A 26,946-nucleotide genomic window follows, 5' to 3' on the forward strand; every position below is an offset into this window, starting at 1 on the left:
ATGCGGCTGCGGATGCGGTATAATGTGAATACACCTTTACACCCAAGTAACAATTTTAGTTTTACTGTAGTTTTGGAGAAGTTATGTAGAATTCCTGAGAAAATGTAGATGCCTTTTAGTCCCACATGCTGTGTTAAATAAGTGTTAAATCAGCAATAAAGCTAAAATGGACTACTTTAGGAGGTTAGCCAGAGTAAAAATTAAGAGTATCATAAGACATTATAATTTTATTGTGTACCTAATAAATACTTTATAAAGCTCTTCAATGCTCAAATAAAACTTTCAAGTTTAAAAAAGATTTTTGTGGCAACCTGTAGGAACTCCTAAAGGTTATAACAAAGCACGAAGCATTTATGAATGTTCTCTCAAAGAGAACCAAAAGCCTGTACAAAAAGAGAACAGCATGCTGATTTACTTGATTAAAGACAAATATTCTTATGCGAAATTGAATTCTAAAAGGCTTATGGTAGTGGATTATTCATTTGATAATAATTGTATAAATATATTTAAGCACTTGCATTTCTCCAATGAAATGTACCGTTACAGTAGTGCCAAAAAAAATTACCGAACATTTTTTCAAGATAGCTCGAAAAAATGGAACTCGCCTTTAAAATTATCACAAAAAAACTAAACTTTTATCGAAAAAAAAAATCTTTTTCGCCGGTTGTTGCTCCAAAATTCAACATGGCTACGATTTCCAGCACTTCGATTTGTTTGGCAATATGGCGAAAATTTATAAATATTGAAATTCTTTTATAAGTCTATTTCAAATTCAATGCTTCCTCAAAGACTCTTTCCCAAAACTCGCTAGGAATAACTTGATTTAAAAAGAATTTATTAGGGTTTAAAACAGGCTCACAATGCTTTATCGTGGTCTTAACCAAGATTAAATTGCACACGGCTGGGAACGTAGCGCATGTGGGCTTCATCAACTGCAAATAGATCGACTTGGACAATGGATTTGAATTTGGCAATAATTCAATAAAAAACACGTTTTTGTTAGTTTGCATGGGGTTTATTTACTATATAAGAACTAAAAAAGCACAGACTCGGTCACTCAACACAGTTCAATGACCAAACTTTAAACAGCGAAGGTGGGTTGGACACTGCCTTAAAAAGCAGCTACTTTCACTATTTTTACCTTCTGTTGCTATTACAATCTTTAACTCCACCACAATATAGACTGCGCACCACAAACAATGATATTTTAAAACGATTATCACTCTCTTTTTAAATTAAACATATTAGTTAACAAAAAACCGCTGCAATCAGCACAAGCAAAACTGTAAATGACAGCGCGTAGCAATACAGATAATAAAATCTTGATGGTTTTGAATAAGGTAACTCTAAGGATGAAAAGTTTTATCAACTACTTTTCGAAAACCATATGTATTTAAAGAAGTTCTAATCAAGGCTGAAAGGCTTTGATAAAAGGGGCAGGACGAAGAACACTAAAACGAAAACAATTTGATAAAATGCCTCGTTTAGTAACGCTAAATTGCAAAATAACATGATGTACATCCACTTTGACACAATAATGATAATGCACAGCACCAGTACATGCAACAATTGCAAAGCAAAAGAATTTCTGGTTCAGTGAAATGTTCCGATTTCTCACAATTCTATCACAATTGGGTCCTAAAATGAAGCTTAGATTGCTGATATTATTGTTTACAGCGATAAAGCTTATTTTTCTGAGTACAATGACCCTTTGTACGACCACAAAGAATTTAAAATGGATTTTTAAATCAATTTTGAAAAATTAACCTCGCGGTCCTTCTTGACAGAAAAGCTCCTACTTGACAGCTCGTTCCAAGGGGACCATAGTTGATCCATAGAAAAAATGTTGTCCTGACAAAAAAAAAAAAAATTGCATTAAAATGAAAAAAAGTGATCAGAAATGGTTTTTAATCGTGTTTTTTACCGTTGTACATAAAAATGTACATAGGGCTTTAGTACCCAATTCAAACACGATAAAAAACCACCAATTAAAAAATATTTTATTATTATCAACACATAGTTATTAAGTGATATGTAATTTTAAAACTTTAACCGAAAATTCACTAGTAATTATGCCCAGAAGCGTTTTTCAAAAAATCAGCTCTCCTCTCAATGTATTTCACTGCGCTGTTCACGTACAACTGAATATGTCAAAGTGAAAGTACAAATCTAACAAGATTGATAAAATGCTTACGGAAGACTTAACAGATTTAAAGCAGCATTTGTTAAGTTAATCAAGCTATATCAAGAATTCTTCAGGCGTACTTAAAGTGTAAAGTTGAAACCTTAATTAAAACTTCTAAACAAAATTCTTCATGATATCTTGAAAAATTCTTTAAAATATGTTTAAGTTTGTGGAATGGTAAAACCTTTTGGATTTTGGTGAAAGATGTAACAAATCTTTATTGCATTTAATAAAACTATTATAAAAATGCTTAAGAATCAAAGGCATTTGTCTTGCTACTTGGGCACGAAAGTATGTAATCATACCTGAACTGAATTTCGTGTAATGCCGATCCTCCGTGTGAATCGAACTTGACTTTAAGTACATCCATCTGACCGTGCACCGGGGGTTGTACGGTCAGCTGGAGGTATTGTGAAAGCAGACAAAAATCGAAACACGAGCGCAACCTGTCAAAGCCTGTTGCGCCACAGGCTGATGTACACGCTTACGATAAACCGCTCCATTTTTGTATGGCGCAACAGATTGTTTTGCGCAACAGAAGAGATGCGCACTTCGGTTTGGTGGAAGCTGCATAATACTTAAAATCAAGTTCAAATCCACTCAAAATCAAGTTCGGGTCTCGAACTGAAAATGAGTGGTTTTCTGAATTTGATTTTGAGTGGATTTTTCACTCAAACGGCAGTTCAAAAGCTGAACTGGCGTTTGAGTAGTTTGGACTTGGCGAAAAAAAAGCTTTAAACTCATAAATGAATTCCTCCACGCATGGTCCAAAATGAGTGAATCGAACTTGATTTTGAGTACCTCCAGCTGACCGTGTGAGTGTACCCGTACCGCTGTACATAAACATCAACAAACGCTTTTGACGTTTCTCTACCCGCAACAGCGCAGAACATCAACAAACGTAAAGTAGAACCATGGCCAACCGCACGGTCAAGGACGCCCGGAACGTGCACGGCACGAACCCGCAGTACCTGATCGAGAAGATCATCCGGTCGCGCATCTACGACAGCAAATATTGGAAGGAGCAATGCTTCGCGCTGACAGCAGAATTGCTTGTGGACAAGGCGATGGACATCCGGTTCGTGGGCGGCGTTTACGGGGGGAACATTAAGCCGACGCCGTTCCTGTGCCTGACGCTGAAGATGCTGCAGATTCAGCCGGAAAAGGACATCGTGGTGGAGTTTATCAAGAACGAGGAGTTTAAGTACGTGCGGGCGCTGGGGGCGTTTTATCTGCGGTTGACGGGGTCGTCGCAGGATTGCTACAAGTATCTGGAGCCGTTGTATAATGATAATCGGAAGTTGAGGCGGCAGAACCGGATGGGACATTACGAGTTGGTCCATATGGACGAGTTTATAGATGAGTTGCTGCGGGAGGAGCGCGGATGCGACATTATTTTGCCTCGCATCCAGAAACGGCACGTGTTGGAGGAGAACAACGAGCTGGATCCGAAGGTGTCCGCGCTGGATGACGATTTGGACGAGGAGATGCCGAGCGACGACGATGAAAACTTGGAGGAGATGGCGGAGGCGTTGAAGGCGAAGGAAAAGGAGAAGAAGCTGGAGACGATCAAGATCCGGGACAGCAAGAGGGAATCGTCGCGGGAGCGGCAGATGGACAAGTCGAAGGATCGCGGCAGCGGGGGAGGGGACCGCTACCGGGACTACGATAGGGGGCGCGGCGAAAGGGAGCGAGATTACGAGAGACGAGAGTAGGGGGATTGATTTGTTGGAGATTCAGAATTGAATTGATTGAGTTTGGTTCTACTTGCAGACCACCGTCCGACTATCGCCACAAAGAGAGGGGGGATGGTCGTGAAAAGGACCGGGATCGCCAGCGGCGCAGTGACCGTAACGAGCGGATGGACGAGCGAGATCGACGCCCCGCGGAAAGGGATCGAGAGAAGGACTACGATCGACGAGAGTAAGTTTGCGAATCTTTGGAAAAGTAATTTGTTTCAATGAGGCTAATGTTATTTCAGACCTCCGTCCGACTATCACTACAAAGATCGCGAGGGTCGCGAAAAGGACCGGGACCGACAGCGTCGAGGTGATCGCGATCGAGACCACGAAAGACGACACAGCGGGAGAGATCGGGAGCGATTTTAGAAGCGTGTTTGTGCGAAATAAAAATAAAAATCTCTTCAACCAAATTACTTTATTGAATCTTCAAACTTATCAAGTGCTAATCTGCACGAACGTCCGCTTGGCCAGTTCCTTCCGCTTGCGGCGTTGATTCTTCAGCCGGCGGCTCTTGGTCGCGTCCCGGAACAGATCAACCCCACCCTGGTTGGCTTCCGCTTCGCGCTGCAACATCTGCATGCCGTGGTGGTTCACGCCGATCATGTCGCGCAGCTCGTGGACGGCTCGCTGTAGCTTGCCAATGAGGTCCTGAATGACAGGCAGCAGCGTCTGGTTGGCCACGATCGGCTTCTGATGGATGCGGAACAGGAAGAGCACGACTTTGCAGATGATTTCGGTTTGATCTTGGCGGGTTTGGGTTAGTTTTGGGATTCGCTCGAGCAGTTCGCAGACGCTGGAGAAGGGCAGGAGGAGCAGGGCTTCCTCGAGGTCGCTGGCGCGGATGCGGGTGAGGACGGACAGTAGGAAGTCGTCGGTGTTGGTGGCTTCGTACGCGAACATTAGCGGTGGGATGATGCTCTTGTTGTCCTCTTGCTCGAAGGCCTTGCTGACCTCGAGACATTCGAGGATGTTTTCGGCGGCCTTTTCCGATCCGATGGTTTTCTTCGAGGGGAGTTTTAGTCCCGGGAGTCCCGGCACGGCGGAGTCATCTCCAGTGGCTAGCGTGTTGTTTTCCAACTCTTCGCGCTCCTCCTCTTGGACGTCTTGCAGAACCAGCGGTTCGTCGGTTCGTTCAAAGAGACGTAGCGTTCGATCGGAACCGCAGCTCACTACAAACTTCCCGTTGGGACTGACTGCGAGTCCGTGTGCCTCACCAACGTGTCCCGGCAGGGTGATGATCTTCTCGAAACTGTCCGCGTCCCATTGCTTGAGGCGGCCGTCCTTGCCGCACGAGAAGAATAGGTGAGTCTTTGGGATGAACTGCAGTCCCATGACGGAGTTGTCGTGCGCGACCAGCGATCGGTGGCAATCGCCAAAGTCCATGCCCCAGATTTTGATGCTGCGGTCGGCGGAACCGGTCACGATGATGGTCGAGTCGTACGAAATGTCCATACAAAGCACTGGGAGTTTGTGGCCGTACAGCGACAGGTAGAACTTGAGCGTGTCCAGGAAGAAGATCTTGACCGTTGAGTCGAGCAGCGCTACGGCGATGTACTTGCTGTTGCGCGAAAGCCTCACGCTCAGCACCGTTTCTTCCAGTTTGAGCACGTTCTTGTGCAGCAACGAGAGGACCTTCACTTCGCTGCCCTCTTCCCGGTTCGGGTCGGCAATCAGCTCAAAGTTCCAGAACTTGACCGTGGTGTCGCCGCCGCCGGTGACGCAACCGCGTTGATCCGGCGTCAGCACGATGCTCCACAGTTCCTTCGCGTGCGCCTCTATCCGCTCGATGACCTCCCCGATGACAATGTCCACGATGAGCAGCTGGCCCGTTTTAAGACCCACGAGCACGTGCCGATCGCCGGGAACGAAGCAACAACTCACCACGTACCCGGTCTCAACGGTTCGCAGACAGGACTGCGTCGCGCGGTTCCACAACTTGAGCGATTCTCCGCTGCCCGAAGCGACGGCCAGGTTGTCCGAACTGAACCCGACGGCACGCACCTCCGTCGGATGTCCCTGCTGACGGAGCGTATGAATGGCTTTCGGTTCGGCGTGCTTTTCCGCCACGTTCAACGTGTACATCTGGACGATGTTCTTGACGTAGGTCACGCAGACGCGCAACTCGTCACGACTCCCCAGCAGCAGGTCAAACGATTTAATCTTCTCCGGAACGGCGATCGCTGGAAGGCGTTTGATTTCATCGGTCAGCGAAAGTTGGCGATCCGCTGAAGACGAAGACGCCGCTTGATCATTCTTCGCTTTTGTGTCCAACTTCTTCAGACGCTTCGTCAGCCGAGCCAGCGCTTCATCAACACTGTAGAAGTAAAACAGTTCAATCTTACGATCCGTTCCGTGACAACCCAGAATCTGGCCACCACCTTCCGCGATCAGGTTGATGGTCCTGCCAAACCCGGACCGCTGAATGTTTCCAATTTGCGAGCATCGAAACGGGCTGGACGATTCCGACTCCAACTCTCCAACCGCCTCCTGACCACTATTCTCCACAATTTTGTACACCGACAGCTGGGAGTCGTTCGATCCCGCCACCAAAAAGTCATCGTTGCGCATCAACACAACGCCCCAAACCTCCGTACGATGATCCACGATCGTCTTGAAGCAGCTCTGCGTCTCAATGTTCCAGAACTTGATCTGGGTGTCCTTCGAGCAAGAAATCACCACATCGTGATAACGCTGCATAAAGCAAGCCTCCGTAATGGGCGCATTATGTCCCACCAGACGACACTTGCCAGCCTGGGCCACCACATCGGACACAACCACGTCATTATCCAAACCCCCAGAAACCAACTTCATCCCAATCAAGTCGTAATTCATCGCACTAATTGCCGATCGATGCGCGGCAAACGTACACACCGACTTGCGACTCTCCAGCTCAAACACCTCAATCACCCCGTCCGTGTAACCCACGGCCAGGTGCTTCCCGTCCGGACTCGCCCTCACATAGCTAACCTCCTGCTTGTCCCGCGTCAACTCCAGCACCTTCTCGCCAAGTCTACAACAAAAAAAAAAAAAACGCTCGTTTTAACAAACAAAACTCAGCTGGACCAATCTCAAACCCGACCTGGTATTCCAAACCAGCACCTTCTCGGCGGCGGCCACCGCCACGAACCGCCCGTCCACGCCGCCAACCGTGACGAACGAAACGTTGGCGCGCCCACTCGCAATCAGGTTGAAGCTGGCCACCGGCTGGAACGCCAGATACTGCTTGGTGAGACCCATGGTTTAGAGGTCGCTTTTTCACGGGTCGTTTTTCTTCACACCAAAAAAAAAACTAGAATTTTATTCGGAATCCATCCGCGGAGCACGCAGAAAAACACGCCGTCGCCGTTCCGCGAGTAAACAACAAAAACATGCGCTGCCGCGCAGAAACGTCAAATTTACACGGTAAATTGGAAATATCTTGAAGGTGGTGAAGTTCGGCTGGAAACGACTTTGCTTGCAGCGGCACCCAACTTAAATGATCAAAATCAAGTTTTGCCTAAACGCAGGCTATTCTTTATTTGAACATTCAAAAGATGATGTGATTCACAGAAAAAAAGAGTCCTCTACTCGCTACAGAATCTAACTCCTCACAATATGAATATGAAATGCCCGATCTTCTCACAGCTCCGTGTGCTGCGAGGGAAATTTCTTCAGCACGGCGTGGTACAAATTGTAGAACGCGTACACGGACACCGACAGAATGACCAGCAGCGCCCCTCCGAACGCCATCGACAGGAAGTTCCCATCGATGATGCCGCTGCAGCTGGACCGCGTCTGCGGTGCCCACAGATCGGACGCACTGCCGGTGGCGCTCGTCTGGTTCTGCCGTTCCGCAATCAGTCGCTTCATCTGGTTGAGGCGCTCGCGGAGCACTTCGACCGATTCGGACGAGAGGTCGTCTGGAAATTTGATTGACGAATGAATTTGAGAAGCCGTGGTTGTAATGTTATCCACTAAACTTACCATCGGCGGCTTTCTGCTTCGAGGGCATCTTTGCTTCTTGGTCACAAAATGTATATTGTCTAGTTTGAGTTGGCACAATTCGGGGTTATTTTGTAAAATTTGAGCAATCGAGACGGGGAGAGATATGGATGCTGCCAAGTGGTACAGCTCAAGTATTGATTATTTTCCTGTCATCGTTTGCGAAGATTCGAATTTCGCGCAGGCGCACAGCTTCGAAACGAGAGGGACCGTTTTCGGCATACAATAACGACCAAGAAGTTGCCCACCGGACATTTCTATATTTTCACCGTACACAGACACAGATCGTTACGAAAATTGCTTAACTTCTAAGTTGTAAGAAATATGGTTGAAAAAAGAAAAAAAATCAAACTAACCTGACCCCGCGGCTTACGTGTACGTGTTGGCCAGACGGCGCATTCGTCGCGTGTTCCGGTCCTGGTCGCGAATCTTCTTCTCCATCTCGGCGTCGGTCAGCGTCTCCAGGAACGGAGCCCACTGGTCGGCATCGCTCGGTGTCCGGAACGGAACCTCCACCGTCGCCAGCGGAGTCTCGCTGAAAGCGTACGTGCGCTGGTGCCACGACAGCTGGCCCCGGATCGAGTACGAAATGGCGGTCACGAACTCACCGCCCAGTCCCAGCTCCGCGCACAGCTTGATCGCAAAGTCTTCCGGATTGTTTTCCTTCTCGGCCATGTCCCACTCGACCTGGTCCACCAGCGAGGTGTTGCCCACGTGAATGTTCAGCTTGACCAGCACGCGCTGGTCAGATCCCTCCTCCAACACAACCGGCTCACTCGGATAGGCCTCGATCTGCTGCCGGATCGCTGCCGCAATGGCCGGCACAAACGGCGTCGGATTCAAATCCAAATCATCGCACAGAACCTCCGCAAACTGCTCCGGCGTAATCATGCACTCGTTCCGGTTCCAGGTGAAAGTGTCCCGCAACTTCTGCCCTTCAATCTCCATATCCAACCGGATCGGCACCAACACCTCCGTCTGGGCCGAGTTCTCCACATTCACCGTCGGATCCGTATCGTCGAAACACATCGGAAACGTGCGAACCTTCTTGTTGTAAACCCGGTTCCTGTTAATCGGAGTGGCCTGCGGAACCGCATCCAAATGGCTCGAATTCGGCATCGTCGGAACCCACGGCGGTTGCTTCTTGGTCGACTTGCTCTCGCGAGGCGCCGGCGGCTCCGAAGCCGTTACGGCCACCGCCTTGTACTTCTCATCATTCCCCTCCAATATCTCCGCCACCTCGGAAGCCCTCAACAGCGAAACCGAACTCGCCAAAAACTGATTGCTAATCCCCGAGTCCAGCAGCTTCTTCCTCTCCTCCGGACTCAACGTCCTCCGCAACATCCCCGGGTACTTCTTGTACAGCAACCCTCGGAACAGCCGCAAGTAATTCCCCACCTAAAAGAAAAACATTAAAAAATCAAGAGGGGACGTAACGCTGTGTCGGCGGCCATCACCAAAAAACAAAAAAAAAAACTCACCTCGGAACCGATGCAGAAATACTCGCCCCCATCCTCGATCTGGAAGCTGACCGGCTTGTCGCCGTACGTCTTGAGGGACATCGTGTCACTGTGGACGGTAATCTGCCGGGAATTCAGGGTTCTTTCCGGGGGGAAAAATCACGGTAGAAAATGTCGCCGGAACGAAACGAGTGCGCAAACAAGCGTCGCTGGAGCGGAGTTTTGTTGTTTTTCGCGTCACTCGCGAGAATGACAGCGCGAGGTTTCGCCCGAAAAGGATTTGGGCGAACTGGTCGAAAAGCAATTTCGCCTTGAAGTACGGTATGCTGATCCATGGCTTTCTACCTAAGGTACTCGCGATTGAGTGTGTGGTAGTGCGGTTGTCAAAATCGTTATCTCTGACTCTCTCACTCCACTGACACTGACATTGTTTTTATTTTGGTTTTCCTGGCACGGTCCATTGTTCGTTTGTTATTGTTTTGGTTTTAGTGGCACGGAGTCATGCACTCACACTTATACAAAGCAAGATCGCGAGTACCTATGATATACAGCTTTGATGCTGATCGGAAGGATCGTGACCCCCCCAAGAAAAGTTGACAGTTCGGTATGAGCGCGATTGACGGTGTGCGCGCTTGAAGTTGTTTCGAGGAAAAAATAAAAGGATTAAAAATATTCAAAAGTTAAAATTAAATAGATTATAAATGTTTATTCAAAAACTTTTAACAACAATTATAAACAAAATTAAGAAATCAATAATTGAACATTTCTTTAAAAAAACAGAAAATTAGAAACATGTAATTATGAAATAAGGAAATTGAAAAAATAGGAAATCAGGGAATTAGGAAATTTGGAAATTATGATATTAGCAAATTAGTAAGGAGGAAGCAAGGCAAGGAAATTAAGAAATTAGGAACTAAGAAAATTTTGAAATTAGGAAGCTAGGAAATTAGGATATAAGGAAGTTAGGAAACTTAATAAGGAAATAAGGATATTAGGAAGTGAGGAAGTTAGGAAGTTAGAAAATTGGGAAATTAGGATATCAGGAAACTAGGAAATTAGGAAGTTAGGAATTTGGGAAGTTAAAGAATTAGCACGTAAGGAAATTAGGAAGTTAGGAAATTGGGAAATCAGGAAATTAAGAAGTTACGAAATTGGGAAACTAGGAAATTAGGAGTTTAGGAAGTTAGGAAGTTAAGGAAATTAGTAAATTTGGAAATACGGAAGACAGGACAATTTGGAAATTATTAAATAAGGCTGGTACAAATTAGGTACAAATGTTTAATTTTTTTTCCTGAATTCTTAAATTCCTAAATTCTTAAATTCTTAAATTCTTAAATTCCTAAATTCTTAAATTCTTAAATTCTTAAATTCTTAAATTCATAAATTCTTAAATTCTTAAATTCTTAAATTCTTAAATTCTTAAATTATTAAATTCTTAAATTCTTAAATTCTTAAATTCTTAAATTCTTAAATTCTTAAATTCTTAAATTCTTAAATTCTTAAATTCTTAAATTCTTAAATTCTTAAATTCTTAAATTCTTAAATTCTTAAATTCTTAAATTCTTAAATTCTTAAATTCTTAAATTCTTAAATTCTTAAATTCTTAAATTCTTAAATTCTTAAATTCTTAAATTCTTAAATTCTTAAATTCTTAAATTCTTAAATTCTTAAATTCTTAAATTCTTAAATTCTTAAATTCTTAAATTCTTAAATTCTTAAATTCTTAAATTCTTAAATTCTTAAATTCTTAAATTCTTAAATTCTTAAATTCTTAAATTCTTAAATTCTTAAATTCTTAAATTCTTAAATTCTTAAATTCTTAAATTCTTAAATTCTTAAATTCTTAAATTCTTAAATTCTTAAATTCTTAAATTCTTAAATTCTTAAATTCTTAAATTCTTAAATTCTTAAATTCTTAAATTCTTAAATTCTTAAATTCTTAAATTCTTAAATTCTTAAATTCTTAAATTCTTAAATTCTTAAATTCTTAAATTCTTAAATTCTTAAATTCTTAAATTCTTAAATTCTTAAATTCTTAAATTCTTAAATTCTTAAATTCTTAAATTCTTAAATTCTTAAATTCTTAAATTCTTAAATTCTTAAATTCTTAAATTCTTAAATTCTTAAATTCTTAAATTCTTAAATTCTTAAATTCTTAAATTCTTAAATTCTTAAATTCTTAAATTCTTAAATTCTTAAATTCTTAAATTCTTAAATTCTTAAATTCTTAAATTCTTAAATTCTTAAATTCTTAAATTCTTAAATTCTTAAATTCTTAAATTCTTAAATTCTTAAATTCTTAAATTCTTAAATTCTTAAATTCTTAAATTCTTAAATTCTTAAATTCTTAAATTCTTAAATTCTTAAATTCTTAAATTCTTAAATTCTTAAATTCTTAAATTCTTAAATTCTTAAATTCTTAAATTCTTAAATTCTTAAATTCTTAAATTCTTAAATTCTTAAATTCTTAAATTCTTAAATTCTTAAATTCTTAAATTCTTAAATTCTTAAATTCTTAAATTCTTAAATTCTTAAATTCTTAAATTCTTAAATTCTTAAATTCTTAAATTCTTAAATTCTTAAATTCTTAAATTCTTAAATTCTTAAATTCTTAAATTCTTAAATTCTTAAATTCTTAAATTCTTAAATTCTTAAATTCTTAAATTCTTAAATTCTTAAATTCTTAAATTCTTAAATTCTTAAATTCTTAAATTCTTAAATTCTTAAATTCTTAAATTCTTAAATTCTTAAATTCTTAAATTCTTAAATTCTTAATTTTTCATTCTAGATTTTTTTTCATTTTTGAAGAAAGAGTGTTTTTGATTATTATAATTTCGAGGTTTTCTTAAATTTGTAATTACAAATTTCTATGTTTCCGATTTTTAAAACTTGAAATTTCAACTTGTACATTCGTTCCGAGTTTTAACATTTTTGAGCTATTGAATTTATAAAAAACTTTAATATTTAAATTATTATTATTCATTCCAAATTTCATATTTTTGTTGAAATTTTCTTTATTATTTAAAAAAAAGTTATTTGAAATTTCTGAAATGTTTGATTTTTCATATTTTTGAATTTGTTGTTAGGTTGGATTTCAAAATTTCAGATTATTATTGTATTTTCAGTAAGAACATAGACATTTGTATGATTATTGTCAAGTTTAATTTCACTCTGATTTACTGCATTTTGGTCCCGCGAGTGTGGATCAATCGGACAGCGCAGGGGACCTGTAGTATAGAGTACTGGTGGGTACTAGCAATAAATAGTTGGTGACACGATGACCGACATCTATAAAGACATCTTCTTTTTTTTACTCCATTTCGACCAAAAAACTAAATTTGTCCATTAAATTTCAATATTCTGCATTTTGAGATTCGGCGGGAATTTTAAATATTATTATATCCAATACAAAATTATTTAAACGTTTGTAGTTATCTTTGCAATTCTTTGATTTTTTCATTAAAACATATTGCAAATAAGCACCGCGCGAAGAAACGTCAAACGCAATCTTTCCGTTTCTGTTACTTTTCAGCTGCGTACCGCTTAAGAAAAATCTTTTCGTGACCCTTTCCTTGACCGTTTCTTGGGCGTTTTTTTTATATGGAGTTTTGCGTTCCTTCCGATCAGCATACCAGCCTTAAGATTTTATAGATTTAAGAATATTTTTCAAAAATTCGAAACTTAGAAAAATTGAGAATTTAAGAATGTATCGGTACGTTCGTTTGAACAGCCAGCGCGGCACTGAGTGCCACACTCGTCGGTGCCAGTTTTGGCTCAAACGAACATTCTTTTTCAGTGTGCATGGAACTCGCATGAAACTGAAAAATTATCGAGTGCGGCACTAGAGTTTCAGTTCCAAGATGGTGGCGAAACTCGTGCGGAACTAGCGCGAATTTATTAAAAAAAAAAACACGTTGACAGCTCTTAGTGCGGAACTCAGTGCGGAACTAGTCCTCAATCGAACGTACCATAAGGTGCGACTTGCTAATGCTAATGCTCTTCTCAATCACCAGTGTACAGTTTTTCGACCTTATCCGCCGAACCCCCTCTTTAAAAGTTTGACATCCGCGATGTAAACAAATCCCTTCTCAGCTTCACAAGTTTGTAAACTTTTTGTAGTTTCCGCGTTCGGCTCGCGCAATCGTTTGGATTATTCTGAGTTTTTTTGCTGATAAATTACGCAAATGAAGCACTTTTTTTGGTGAACGGGGTGAGCGCCTACCAACCAGGTTTGCAGCCATGTCCGAGCAGTCGGACTCCGAGGACGGCGACGGAAGCTTCCTGACCGAGTCGGAAAGCGAGCACGATTCGACGTGGGGCGAGGACAAGTCCCAGAAGAATGTGGATTATACGGCGACAGCCAAGGAGATTATCTGCGAGAATGTGAACATTACGACGGAGAATGCGCTGAAGCTGAACAGCGGATACCATAACATGCTGAAGATTTTGAAGAACAAGTTGGAGATATTGCTGGGACAGTGCCAGGAGCGGCAGAAGGAGATTGAGAAGCAGATTGACGAGTATCGGAACGCGAAGCGGCCGGTGGCGAGGAAGTCGCGCACTTCGGGGTACATTTGCGGGCAGCCTTTCTTTAAGGACGAGGATTTGTACCCGGGGCCGCACAATGACGACTATTTGACGCGGAAGAACGTGGGGAAGGAGTTTTTCCCGCTGGATTTGTTCGAGGTGACCGATACGAACTGGACGGTGAAGGACAAGGTGAACATCTTGAAGGGGGTTAAAGCGCAGATTGTGGAGTTTATCGAGCGGGAGAACCGGCTAAAGATTCGGAAGGTGGGGAATGGGTTGGAGGCGGAGCGGTTGCGGCGGGAGATTGCGTCGCTTGGGCGGAAGGAGATTGGGGATTTGTGGGAGAAGGTGCTGCGGTTTCCGGAGGAGTATCCGGATCAGCGTTTTGAGATTGATTGGTTGAGGATTTCGAATGTTAACATTAGTGAGCGGCACTCGGTATCTGCTTGTATTGGGATTTGGAACAATTACATGCTGCCGGGGTTGGTTCGGGATGCTTGGAAGCCGGAGGAGGAGACGCGGCTGGTGGAGGCGGTTGAGCGGTACCAGCGACAGGATTGGGCGCAGATAGCGGTTGAGGTTGGGGGTCGTTCGGCGTACCAGTGCTTTGTGCATTATCAGACGACGTTTTCGGACATGGCCCAGATTAAGCACGAGCGATGGAGTGTGGAGGAGGACGCATTGTTGGTCAGGTTGGTCGACGAGAACCGGGTTGGATCGAACATTGTCTGGAACAAAGTTGTGGAGAAAATGCCGCTGAGGAACAAGATTCAGTGTTACAACCGGTACATGTTCACGCTGATGCGACCGACGAAGAACGCCAAATTTACGCCGGAAGAGGACTGCGTCATAACGGCGTACGTGCAGGAACACGGTGAAGATTTTAAGTACTTCCCGCCGAATCTGCTGCCCGGGCGAACGAATCGACAGATCTGGGCAAGGTACCATCACACGCTCAAGTACGTGAACAAGCACTCCGGATGGACAATCGAAGACGATTACAGCTTGATGAACTTCATCAAGGAGAATCTTACCGACGAGGGACCGCGTAAAATCTCGTGGGCCGCCTGCTCGAAAGTTCTCGGCAATCACAGCCGCTTGAGCTGCCGGACACGGTACTACACGATCGAAAAGTTCCTGGAGAAGAATCCGGACGCCACCCTGCTGGACGTTCCCCGCAAGGAGAAGCGCCTGTCGACCGCCGTAACGAACGAAAACTGGATGCAAACCATGGTCGAAATACGCAACACTGAGGACAAGGCAGACGAAGACCAAGAGGAAGAAGACGAACTGCCGTCGACGTCGAGCGCAGCTCGAGAACCGTCGCCACCACCCCCGCAAGAAGCGCCAGCGAAGAAGACTCGCGCCAAGAAGGTCATCGGCCTGCCAAAGAACAAGCTTTTCTGCGATACGTTGCGATGCGCCATGAAGAAGAAGCTGTACGAAAAGTTTCTGTACTCGTTCCACTTCCGCTTCGGCGATCAATATCCGGACGTCGAAAACAAGCGCGTTTTCTGCAACCAGCAGGTCGTTTGCATCCTCCTCAACTGTCCAACCCAGTACGAAGCGGTCGCAACGGCCCGCCACAACTTTACCCTGAACGAGCTCAAGTCCCTGCGCACCAGCTTCTCCATCCAACTCAACGCCGCGTTGGCCAACTTCCTGCAAAACTGCACCTCCTGCTTCCTAATGCCCCCGAATTACAACACCATCCTTGGCCTTCGCGGAGTCGTCCTCCACGCCAACTACCCCAAACCACCCCCAAAACCCAGCAAAAAAGAACTCCCCCCGCCAACCGATCAACTCGACGAATTCGCCTACCAGCACGCCCTCCAAGCCTTCCGCGCCCGCTTCCGCTCCATCTTCCTGTGGACAATGCTGCTGGCCCGGCAAAACCCACGCGACGCCGACTTCCAGAACGTCGGCGTCGTCGCAGACGACCCAGGCGCCCAACAAAGCTACGAACACGACTACCAAGCCCAGCTGGACGAGCAAATCTCGCTGCAGCAGCTGGTACAGCTGGCCACCACCCGGCCGGAACCACCACCACCAATCTGCCAGCCGACGGGCGTTGAGTCGCTGCGCAAGGTGCGCATCTCGCGCGCCACGCCCCGCTCCGTGTACGTCGAGGAGATGCGCGATGACGACTCGCTGGACGGGATCGTGTCGCCCGAGCATCATCAACCGATCGCGGAAGTATTGCCCTCGGCGTTGCAGTCAACGACGGCGACGACGCAGACGGTCGAGGCGTACTGCCTGGACGAGGATTCGAACCAGCTCAGTTTGGTGTCGCAAATTACCGTCATCAATCCGGGGGATTTGCCGATTGTGGAGTTGCCTCAGCTAGAGGTGGAGCCTCAGGTTGACGTCGCCGACGGTCCGGTGGTTGAGGAATTGCCGAGCCTGGAAGAGGGCGGGGATGAGTTGATGGAGGAGGAGGACACGAGACACGATCCGGCGGAAGAGACGTTTTCGGCCGACGAGGTGGAGGACGAATCTGGACAGTTTGGCGGGGAGGAGGTTGGTGAGCAGGATAGTTCCAACCAGGATGATCAGCTGGTTTCTGATCGTCAAGAGGAGCCTGTTCAGAATGGTAAGTGTTACTGATTATTCGTTCATTTGATTTTGATCGTAATATAAAGGTTGCAGATCTAAATATTTAGATCGTCGATCTGAAGGTTAAGATCACACAAAAAAAAAAATGTTCCAAAATTCGATTGTTATGGGACCATTCACAAACCACAAACCACTTTTTGGGAAACCTCAGACCCCCCACCCCCATCGTGGACAATTTCCATACAAATTTTGAAATTATCATTTTTGAATTTTGGATTCAAAAACGTTACGTTTCCTGAGCTTTGAAATTAAAAAAAAATAAATTTTTATTTTTTTTTTTGATTTTTAAATGCAATTGAACTTTTCTTCAACTCTAAAATTCAATTATTTAAAACTTTTCTAAAAATCAGATTACAGTGTGCTAAAAATATTATATTATGGTACCATCCATAAACTACGACGATAATTTAGTGGGAAGAGGGTGGGGGTTATCCATGCAGGCCAAGGGTGCATGATACTGATGATACTCGTCGGTTGACACACCTAGGCGAGGAACATCACGGAAGGAGCCCAACTACATCCGTAGTGCTGTTTGGACAAAACAGCATGGCTCTGGTTCCTTGCAAGTGTCCTATTTTCTTACCTCCACGTTGGCTTGGTTTAGTCATCATGATGACAAGGTGTAACCTAGCTGGTGGCCTGCGGAAACGACTCGTAAACCTTTGACCAGCGAGGGTCAGAGTAGAGACGGCTAAAAGAAAGGGGCGCGTCAATGTGGGAAAGGGAAGTAATTTGTGATTGTAGACGGTATTGTTTTGATTCGCAGTATGTTGAGTCAACTGCTGTGGATGTACCTGAGCATCGCAGAACGGGGTTTCTCTTCTTTCCATTTCAGCTAACAGCTATCTTCTGTTTATTTTGTTTCACTGATTTTCTAAAACGGCTTCTACTTACTATCCTCCGTTTGATTTCGATTTTACTTATTTGATTCTCTTGTTTCTCAACGCTTTTCCACTCTATTTTACCAATTGATGCTGCTGTAAAAAAACTGTCTGCTTATCCTTAATTTGGCAGCGATGTCAATTTTGTTTATCATGTGCCTTTTCTTTATGTATCTATTTGAATAATTTCTCATCTTCTCTGTAAATTGCCCTCAATACAATCTTAGCTTGTTTGTTACCTCTATTTATTAACTATTGTTAATTTATTTATCTACTTCATAAATTACTATCTTTCTTTTACTATTGATTCTTTACATAGTATATTTCCTTCACTGTCCATTGTTTTGAAACTTCACCTTTTTCTTAAGCAAGTGAGGTTCGAGCCCTTACTCAATTTATGGAATGATTAAAGGATTAACACAAATATTACTATTGTACTTTTGAAAAACTTTTCTAAAATGCTTAGGACCAAAATATTGTAACAAAACACCGCGACAAAAGAAATAGCAACAGATAAACACGACTCAACAATAGGGGAGATTTCAGGAGAAAACAATACACAGTAAATAACAATTAGTTTTTTAATTCAAACTAAAAATATAACAGTTTTTGCTTAAATGAAAGTTGATAGGCACACTATAGATGGTTAGGCGCTTATACTTACATCAAACCCTACTTAATGTACCACCCCCGGCCGAGTTAAAATGCGTAACCGGAAAAGAAGGTGTGCATGCCTGGCACGAACACTCAAAGCGTGTTCTAGCGTGCTGCTCGTACTGACTCAGAGCAAGGGTGAGATGTAGGTGTAAGGGCAGTGCGTGTTCGTCGGGAACCTAGTGCATAAGATCGGTCAAGGCCCGTTCTTACACTGAAAATTGCGAATTGCGAAGAGGGTGGGGGTTATCCATGTAGAATAAATAAAATATTCTTTTAGTTTTTTTGTCTGGGATTCCTTAAAAATTTAATTTCTAGGATTTTAGAATTTTTAAATTTCAAAATTTTGATTTCATTTTACTCAATTTAAAATGACATTCTCAAAGATTTTCTAATTTGAACTTTCGAACTTCTAAAGGACGTATTAGACTACGGCAAACAAACAAACTCGCAATTTTTCGCGTTTGACAGTTCACCAAACTAGCAAACTCGCAAACAAGACAAAATGTATGTAAGCTGACGTTTCTGCAAACAAATGTTGGAGAACAAACAACGCAGACAAGTTTGTTTGCCGTAGTTTTATACCTCCTTAAGATTCTAAAATTTCAATATCTTATGATTCTGAAATTCAAAAAGGCTGAAAATTTTAAATTCCAGAATTATAAAGTTTTGATATTTTAAGATTTCAAAATTGCGTATTAGGAAGAGCATGGAGATGGTGGTCTTAGCGGGTTGCAGACTGGATTTCGTCATGTTTATGTGATGATTGTCAAGTCCAGGTTGCTTAGCAATTGATTGAAGGGAATTAAAACCAATTCCACCAGAACAAGACAGGCAGAACAATGAGAGCCATCCATTGCCGGCAGCTCCCATTCACCGGGCAAGGAGAAAGGATGCGGAGCACGGGGAATGTTTATGCTTGACTTACTTAGAAAAAGGTACCGAAACCGTAGGCTCTTTTAAACGATTCTAGGGTTATAAATTATGAATACCTTATTTTATTTTTAAATTGTAAACTATTTTTCCATTAAAACACTCTAAGTTTTAAAATTTAAATTACTTATTTTTTTAAATTTAAAATGATTGTTTTATAGATTTGAGCATCCATTAATTTTAAGATTTTGCAATTCTTTTATAAAACCTAAAAGAATCTTAAATATTTCAGTTAATTTATTTTCGAAAATGTATATTCCTAAATATTTAAATTTGCTAGATTTTAAAATTCTAGAAATTTATAATTTCGATTGCATTTTTTCTCAACCTTAAATGTCAATTTATATGTTTTGAAAAGTGTTAATTTTCTGCAATCGTTAAATATTCAACTTGGAACTTCAAAAATCCTGCAAATTTTAATATTCCATAATTGTTGAATTTATAATTTTGATGTCATCAATTTAAAATTAAGTGTAAAGAAATTCAACTAAGTGTAAAAAAAATCTATTTTAAGTGTAAAAAAAATCTATTTTATTATTTAAAAAAAATCAGTTTCTTAAAATTTAATTTTTTAAGAAAATGCTGAAATTTTAAACTTTTCGTCAGTAAAAATTAAGATTCTAATTCCAAGTCTAATTCTAATTTTCAACAAATGTTCACGATAAATTTGTATGTTCCAGTATGCTTAAATTTTAAAGCTATAATATTGTAAAATTTAGAATTCAGAAATTAAAAAAAAATCAAAAATCAAAACTCATTCTAAAATTCATAAAAAAAAATAAATTCTTAAATTCCTATATTTCCGAATTAACAGTCCAATAGGGCGAATCTGCGTTTGTAAACAAGCAGTCTATCACTTTCGCTCAAGTGACAGTTCACGTCAAGTAAGAGGGAGATGGACTGCTTGTTTACAAACGCAGATTCGCCCTATTGAACTGTTACTACGGAAATATAGGAATTTCATATCAAAAACGTTTCTTAATCCACCATTAGGTGGGTGGTGCCTTCCTCACATTTACAAAGTAATAATGATAATAAGTTTATGAAAAAAATAAAGACCTGATACAGACTTTTCCAGAAAACATGCAGACTCTCATTTGAAGCAATGTGGCAACCGGGCGTTTCGCATCGGGCGCGACTCTCGCACGTAAACAAAAAGACCCGGCCTTTTGAGGTTATGCAAAAAATCACCCTTTTTTGTATCTACAAAAAAATTTCTTGGCATAACTTTTTAAATACTTTACTAAACAATATAAAATTTAATAGGGTCTTAGGGGACCCCAAAACGAACAGAATAAAGCGGATCCGGCCAAAATCGGTTCAGCCAGTTCTGAGATAATCGTGTGGAAAAAAATCGTGTCTGCACACATCCCCACAGACATTTGTTCAGAATTTGATTCTGAGTCGATAGGTATACGTGAAGGTATATCTAGGAGGTGTATTTAAGAAGCTAATTTTTCGAGTGATTTTATAGCCTTGCCTCAGTGAGGTGAGGAAGGCAAAACTTATTTTTTTTTCAAATTCCATATTTGTAGAACTCTTAGTTAAAAAATTGTACGCTTCTAAAATTCTTAAATTTGGAACTTCTCTTTTTTTTATTTTATTTTTCTGAAATTTACACATCGCAGGAAAACATATTAGAAATCCGATATTTTTTAAAGAGACCATCCATAAACCACGTAGGGTATGGACAATTGTCCACGAAGGGGGGGACGGTTTAACGAGTCTTCACCAAAATTTTGAGCCAATTTGGTCAAAGCGGTGTTGAGATATCGTGGCACCTGTTTTTGGAAATTCTAAACTAAAATATCTATATCTCGGCAATGGTACATCCAAATGTCTTCATATTTATTTTGTTAATAAACGAAAATGTATATTTTAATGTCCTGCAAAAAGATTTTAAAAAATGTTTAAATAAGTGCTCATACCAACCTCTGTCATTTTTGACGATTTACATGTATATAACCCCTTAAACTTTGCAAAATCTTTAGTTATTTTTTTCAATTTCTAAAATTTAGAATTTGGATTTTTTTTATAATAGGGTTCTAAAGTCCTATGAAAATGTTTATGTACAACGGTAAATAAACACGATTAAAACCATTTCTGATCACTTTTTTTCATTTCAAGAAAAAAAGGATATGACTACATTTTCAAATGGATCAACTATAGTCCCCCCCCCCCATATATGGTCCCTTTGAAACGAGCTACGAGCTGTCAAGTAGGACCTTTTGTGTTGATAAGGGACGAGAAGTTAATTAAAAGTCTTAAAAATTCTAGAATGTTGATGGTTTTTTTAATTTCTTGATCCAAAAATTATTAAATAGCGAAATCCTCAAAATTAAAGCTATACATTTTTCCAAAATTTGGAAATTTTTGAAATTCCGAGAATTGGGTCCTAAAATGAAGTTTAGATTGCTGATATTATTGTTTATAGCTCTAAAGCTTATTTTTCTGAGTACAATGACCCTTTGTACGACCACAAAGAGTTTAAAATGGACTTTTAAATCAATTTTTAAAAATTAACCTCGCGGTCCTTCTTGACAGAAAAGCTCCTACTTGACAGCTCGTTCCAAGGGGACCATAGTTGATCCATCGAAAAATGTTGTCGGGTCATTTTTTTTGCATTAACATGAAAAAAAGTGATCAGAAATGATTTTTAATCGTGTTTTTTACAGTTGTACATAAAATTCTGAATTTCTAAAATTTTTAAAAATTTTACAAGTCTTCAATTTTGAAATCTTTATATTTTTAAGTTTTCTAATCCTTTGAAAAAATATTTAGGAGCAATTCCATGTCAAATAAGGAATCGGTTGTACCCGACCCTCTCCGATTTCAATGAAACTTTGGAGACATGTTATCCTAGGCATATATAAGCCATTTTTGTGTGTATGGGCCCAGTTACACTCGATAATGACATTTGAGAAGGGCGTAAGTGTTTTAAATATTTTTGTATTCCGTAATTTGAATATTGCTGTATCTCGAAGCCGTTGCATCGTACCAAAAAGTGGTCAAAGACAAACTTGTAGGAAATTTGACGGGCTTTCCGAAAAAATACACTGAAAGAAAAAAACACTTCACTTTTATGAGATTTTTTGATTTTTAAGTTTAAAAGTCAAATTTGAGGGTGAGCCCACGATTTTTTTTCGTTCAAATTTTTTGTGAAAATGTTACAAAAAAAACTGAAGATGTTACAAAAAAAACTCACGAAAAATGCAGGATGGAGCAACGAAACTATTGGCACTACGCCCCCCGGGGCATGGCCTTCCTCTAACGTGGGATTTCTGCTCCAGCGCCTCTGACGAGACAGGAGAAACCGGGACCGACGTTTTACTTCACCATCCGATAGAAGCTCAGTGGATAAGGCGGGAATCGAACCCGCGTCTCATAGCATCATCGGGATCGGCAGCCGAAGCCGCTACCCCTGCGCCACGAGACCCAGCATGGAGCATCTCACTTAAAAAAATACAAAAATAATTTACTGAAACTGTTTTTTTCAAAAGTGCTCTAAGCATCAACATTTTCAAAATCCGAACACGAGAGTCGATTCTCTAGACAATTTTACATAAAAGTCTCCATATTGCCCATTGTCCTAAGTCCAATCCTTGTGAAGTTACAGAGGTTTTAAAAAAAAAAATGTTGAAAAAATAGGTTTTTTGATGGTTTTTCGTAATTTCTATATGACAGACTTGATTTTTTAGTCTCGAAAATATTTTTACCGGAAAGCTCATCCAATTTCCCATAAGTTTGTCTTTGACCACATTCCAATTGGATGTATGGGATTTGACAAGTTTTTGAATGTTCTGTATATTTTTTTAAAACTTTAACGGTACACATCAACCAATGCACCCAGATTTCTGTTACAGACATTTTAGTAGCTTCAAAACTACGGGAACTATCAATTTAATTTTTAATTACTGTCTTCAAAGTAAATTTTATCAACAACTATTTTTACAATCAGAATCTTGCAGGTTTGGGTCCGTAAGTTTGACAAATTGGGAATAAGAAGACAACAAATTCCTTGGTTTCTGTGCACCCTTAAGGATTTTTTCAAATTTTCATGGAGTTTCTAACTTTTTTTTTGGTTTTGGGATTGTCTTTATTTAAATATCTTGATTTTTTGGGATCTTTTTTATGTTTTTTTTTTGAACTTTTTTTTAATGAAAAAAAAAATATTTTGAAATTTGAAGGGATTTGAGTACCTTTTTTAAATTTTCAAATTGTTGCAAATCAGTACTTTAGACTGTCGTATTTTTTCATTCAGAGAAAAACTAGAAAAAATCATCGAAGATAGGTTTTAAGACAACCGATCGAAAAACTTTAAAATAAAAACACTCAGTCATCTAATTCAACAAAAATCCTCCTTTCAGAACCAATCGAGCTGACGACGACCACCTTATGTGACACCTCCCAAGCAGAGTGCACCGTCGCAGCAGAACCACCGTCCGAGCCCCACCATGAGCCGGATATTGGCGCCGAAAACGTCACCATTTCTTCGACCAGTTTGGCCCACGTGACGGCCGTCACGAACGTGGGCGACTTTGTGATCGAGGAACTCGAAGAGACCGAATACTGCGAGGAGGTCGTCACTCAGACGTCCTGCGATGAACCGTTGGATCTGCACATGTCACCGGTGGCAAACTCGGTGGAAGTTGAGGAGGAATTGGTACCGACTGTGCGCGCTCCGCGCAAGACTTACAGCCGGGCAGCGGGTCGAAGCTCGCAGCGGCTGAGCGATCGACAGGAGCAGGTGGTGGTGAAGCCGGTGTCGCACGCGTGGCGTTGGACGCATTTGGAGGGGCAGGATGAGGTTGAGATTGAGGGCCATCGTGAGCTGTGGGAACGGTGCGATCCGGCGCGGGATGAGTTTCGAGTGGTGCAGAGCGATTACGCGACGGATTTGGCGGAGCAGCAGCGGGACGAGGTGATCGTGATTGACGATGAGATTGAGATTAAGGAGGAACCGCTGGACGTGGAGGAAGATAATTTGATTGACGTGCAGTTACCTCCGGAGGAGAATCAGGTGGACGAGTCGACGATCCAGCAAATCATACAAACTGCCAGCAACATACTGCGGATTTCGGAAACGTACAGGTTGGACCAGTCGTGTTTGCTGCCGCCACCACCTCCACCTCCTCTACCGCCTGTTCCGGTGCCGGAACCTTTGCCAACCTGCGAATCGTTCCGTTCGGTTCAATCGGGTCCGCTGGTGGTGCAAACGCCGTCGCGGATCTTCGACGAAGAGTCCAACTGCTACTACTACGTGGACGAGGTCCAGGAGGAATCGGGCATGGAAATCGCCGGTCCAGAAGTGGAGATAAATCCAACCGAAAAATCGACGCCTTTTGCGAGTCAAACGCTGGAAGATCTGCTGCAAGACTCGCTCCAAGCGACCTACGCTGTGATGCCTCAGTTTGCCACCCCTCAACGGGTCGTTGAACCGTTCGAAGCGATTCCAATCACGAGGACCCCCAACCGGACGCAGAGTACCTACGGAGGAAGAAGAAGTAAGTTCACAATGATCCCCTTTACCTTGACCTCACCAACTAACCTCACCCCGTTCCTTTCAGCTCGCGCCATGGTGGCCATGGAGGAAATGTACTCACCGGCGCCTCCGATCAACCGGCCCAAGCGACCTCCCCGCGAACCGGAGATCGCAAACCCAGCCGCCAAGCACAACATGCAAGTTAAAGCCCTCACCCAGCTGGACGCCCTCAGCAAGCAGCCCCGTCTTCCCCCCAGACCATCGTCCGCCCTCTCGATGGACCAACTCGTACTCCTTGAACCCACGCCAACTCCCAAAAAGCGACCCCACTCCTCCCAGCAAACCCGACCCCCAAAACCCAAACGAAGCCGCACTCAACACCTCCTCATCGAACCGGTGCTACCGACAACCCCGACCATCAAGCAGGAACCGCTGGACCTGCTCGCAAACGCCGAACAGGCCGACTTTAGCGCCGTCGACATCATCGACGCCCTAAACAGCATGAGTCAACGCATGAAGCAGGAGCGGCTCAGCGACGACGACGACGACGACGGCGTGGAAGACGACAAGAGTTCAATCCAGCATCTGGTTCCAACGCCGCCGCCGCCGCCGCCACCTTCAGTCAAAACAACGACGACGACCACCGAGAGTCGATCGGTGATGCAGAAGATGGTGCGGACCATCATAGAAACGTCGGCGGGCCGATCCCGGATGGACGTGCACTTTAAGGTCGCGGGTGTAACGATCAAGAAGGTGCAGCAGCGAAAGTGAGTTTGATCCATTGTGGCGCATTTCTAAGTCATTAGTTTGAACAAGTGAGTATAGCGATTAAGGAGACGGACTTTGCTCGAAATATACTTTGTTTGAGACAGTTTGATTCACGATCATCACTTGCAAGGATATCCGAAGCAAATCCTTTAAAAGATAATTCTACAAAGTTTAGGCTGGTACAAATTTTATTTAAAGTATTTGTCCCCCCCCCCCCCCTTCAATGTTGGCCCGAAAAATCAGGGGGCAAAAAAATATTTTTTCAAAAAACTTCAATATTTTTGTAAAAATTTAAGTGCAATTAGTTAAAATCAATTTAAAATGAATTCCCCTGCGTTTAGAATCAGCCCCCCCCCCTCGACTTCGGCCAGTGCCGAGGGACAAAAACTTTTAAAAATATTTGCATCGGCCTTAACGGAAACATTTAACTCGCCTTGCTTAGCCCCTTTGTATGATACGCAAGACCGCAAGAGGCATTTCCCATTTCCAGCGTGAGTTGCGAATTTTAGCGCGCCAAAATCAAGAAAGAGAATGTGAGTCGTGTGAGTGCACCAGAATGGTAAACTTTCTGTGCGTGCGACAGAAAACTTCATATCTTTTCAAAAATCGGCTCTCTCCATTTCTCTCCCTCTCTGTTTCTGTGTTCTCTCTTTTTAAACGCTCTCTTTTTTTAATGCAGGGTTGCCAAGACTAGTTTGAAATGTTTATTGGTAGGGTGTCACAAAATTGTAATTTTGCGAAGTGTGTAGCTGGATTTTCTGCACTGCAACTGAGCACATTGCTGAGCTCGTTGCTGAGTGTTATGTTCAGTAACGATATTCTAGAAAAGATCATTTTTCTTCAAATTAATATTTTTAGATTAAGTAAGAGCATTTTTGATGTCATTTTTAAATTCAATGTTTGAGCTGTTCAACTCAAAAACCAACAATAAAGAACAACAACGTGTGATCCGGTTATCCGAAGATTAGATTGTCCAAATCCAAATAAAAATGTTTTCGATGCTAGCCCGCATCTGACCCGCCGCTTATTTCGATAGTTGTTGGGCTGACAGACGTTTCCAACGACCGATTACAGTAAGGAAATGACCGCGTATAAAATATAATTTCACGATTGAACAACATTTCAGAAAGGCCAAACATTGAATATTCAAATCAAAATCAAATTATCCGCTCTACAGCATTGCCTTGGCGTTTTCGATTGCGCGATTCCTACTCAAAACTAAGTGTCCGAAGGCTTGATTGTCGAGGCAATTGCAAACCTCTTTTTACGCCTGAGCTTCCTTCCACCCCGGGATTCGAACTGACGAACTTTGGATTGTTAGTCCAACTGCCTACCAGCAACTTCACCGAGGCTGGACCCAGGGACACGACTCCTACACCTGGGCTGAGCTAACGACCTAACCCTTTAGGTTAGACCGGGGCCAATATTTACTTCCCCGTCCGACGGAAGGCGTGATCAGACAAATCTCGTCTCGAAAAATGCCACCGGGACCGTCTGGGATCGAGCCCAGGCCGACTGGGTGAGAGGCAATCACGCTTACCCCTACACCACGGTTTCCGGGTAAATATTTAATATTACGCCCTTTAAAAATGTTGGATTTGATTCCAAAATTGAAAAAAATCCATTCGAAAAAAACCGAAAATTTTACAATTGTTAATTTTTTTAAAAATAAATTGTTAGTTTCTGAGATTTTGCACTACAAAATAAAAGCTGT

The 26,946-nt window shown here is 42.1% G+C and overlaps 5 protein-coding genes across 5 annotated transcripts; 2 read left to right on the plus strand and 3 right to left on the minus strand.

The window, feature by feature from the left end:
• Nucleotides 1-3,041: 3,041 nt before the first annotated feature.
• LOC120419229 (pre-mRNA-splicing factor 38) lies at nt 3,042-4,337 on the plus strand. The gene is made up of 3 exons (XM_039581885.2): nt 3,042-3,896; nt 3,959-4,108; nt 4,167-4,337. Exons 1-3 carry the CDS (start codon nt 3,100-3,102, stop codon nt 4,291-4,293), a joined length of 1,074 nt encoding a protein of 357 aa, XP_039437819.1. The 5' UTR covers nt 3,042-3,099; the 3' UTR covers nt 4,294-4,337.
• LOC120419228 (WD repeat-containing protein 3) lies at nt 4,328-7,279 on the minus strand. The gene is made up of 2 exons (XM_039581884.2): nt 7,007-7,279; nt 4,328-6,937 (listed from the first exon to the last, which is right to left on the minus strand). Exons 1-2 carry the CDS (start codon nt 7,162-7,164, stop codon nt 4,363-4,365), a joined length of 2,733 nt encoding a protein of 910 aa, XP_039437818.1. The 5' UTR covers nt 7,165-7,279; the 3' UTR covers nt 4,328-4,362.
• Nucleotides 7,280-7,516: 237 nt separating this feature from the next.
• Nucleotides 7,517-8,062, minus strand: LOC120419242 (uncharacterized). The gene is made up of 2 exons (XM_039581896.2): nt 7,891-8,062; nt 7,517-7,826 (listed from the first exon to the last, which is right to left on the minus strand). Exons 1-2 carry the CDS (start codon nt 7,916-7,918, stop codon nt 7,546-7,548), a joined length of 309 nt encoding a protein of 102 aa, XP_039437830.1. The 5' UTR covers nt 7,919-8,062; the 3' UTR covers nt 7,517-7,545.
• Nucleotides 8,063-8,249: 187 nt separating this feature from the next.
• On the minus strand, nt 8,250-9,586 carry LOC120419241 (SWI/SNF-related matrix-associated actin-dependent regulator of chromatin subfamily B member 1). Its single transcript, XM_039581895.2, has 2 exons — nt 9,390-9,586; nt 8,250-9,306 (listed from the first exon to the last, which is right to left on the minus strand). Exons 1-2 carry the CDS (start codon nt 9,468-9,470, stop codon nt 8,278-8,280), a joined length of 1,110 nt encoding a protein of 369 aa, XP_039437829.1. The 5' UTR covers nt 9,471-9,586; the 3' UTR covers nt 8,250-8,277.
• A 3,906-nt stretch (nt 9,587-13,492) lies between these two features.
• LOC120419235 (uncharacterized) lies at nt 13,493-25,341 on the plus strand. Its single transcript, XM_039581891.2, has 3 exons — nt 13,493-16,491; nt 23,350-24,486; nt 24,550-25,341. The coding sequence occupies exons 1-3, from the start codon at nt 13,608-13,610 to the stop codon at nt 25,233-25,235; spliced, it is 4,707 nt and encodes a 1,568-aa protein (XP_039437825.1). The 5' UTR covers nt 13,493-13,607; the 3' UTR covers nt 25,236-25,341.
• The last annotated feature ends 1,605 nt before the right edge of the window (nt 25,342-26,946 follow it).

Source organism: Culex pipiens, chromosome 3, assembly GCF_016801865.2.
Source record: "Culex pipiens pallens isolate TS chromosome 3, TS_CPP_V2, whole genome shotgun sequence".
NCBI lineage: Eukaryota > Metazoa > Arthropoda > Insecta > Diptera > Culicidae > Culex > Culex pipiens.

What these genes read in the sequence shown, in the direction of transcription:
- LOC120419235 (XM_039581891.2), top strand. Translation starts at nt 13,608, where the DNA reads ATGTCCGAGCAGTCGGACTCCGAGGACGGCGACGGAAGCTTCCTGACC. An exon ending in AGAGGAGCCTGTTCAGAATG is followed by an intron (nt 16,492 to 23,349) that starts GTAAGTGTTACT and finishes TCCTCCTTTCAG; the next exon opens with AACCAATCGAGCTGACGACG. An exon ending in TACCTACGGAGGAAGAAGAA is followed by an intron (nt 24,487 to 24,549) that starts GTAAGTTCACAA and finishes CGTTCCTTTCAG; the next exon opens with CTCGCGCCATGGTGGCCATG.
- LOC120419241 (XM_039581895.2), bottom strand. Translation starts at nt 9,470, where the DNA reads ATGTCCCTCAAGACGTACGGCGACAAGCCGGTCAGCTTCCAGATCGAG. An exon ending in ATTTCTGCATCGGTTCCGAG is followed by an intron (nt 9,307 to 9,389) that starts GTGAGTTTTTTT and finishes TTTTTCTTTTAG; the next exon opens with GTGGGGAATTACTTGCGGCT.
- LOC120419228 (XM_039581884.2), bottom strand. Translation starts at nt 7,164, where the DNA reads ATGGGTCTCACCAAGCAGTATCTGGCGTTCCAGCCGGTGGCCAGCTTC. An exon ending in GTGCTGGTTTGGAATACCAG is followed by an intron (nt 6,938 to 7,006) that starts GTCGGGTTTGAG and finishes TTTTTGTTGTAG; the next exon opens with ACTTGGCGAGAAGGTGCTGG.
- LOC120419242 (XM_039581896.2), bottom strand. Translation starts at nt 7,918, where the DNA reads ATGCCCTCGAAGCAGAAAGCCGCCGATG. An exon ending in GAAGCAGAAAGCCGCCGATG is followed by an intron (nt 7,827 to 7,890) that starts GTAAGTTTAGTG and finishes TCAAATTTCCAG; the next exon opens with ACGACCTCTCGTCCGAATCG.
- LOC120419229 (XM_039581885.2), top strand. Translation starts at nt 3,100, where the DNA reads ATGGCCAACCGCACGGTCAAGGACGCCCGGAACGTGCACGGCACGAAC. An exon ending in CGAGATTACGAGAGACGAGA is followed by an intron (nt 3,897 to 3,958) that starts GTAGGGGGATTG and finishes TTCTACTTGCAG; the next exon opens with ACCACCGTCCGACTATCGCC. An exon ending in AAGGACTACGATCGACGAGA is followed by an intron (nt 4,109 to 4,166) that starts GTAAGTTTGCGA and finishes ATGTTATTTCAG; the next exon opens with ACCTCCGTCCGACTATCACT.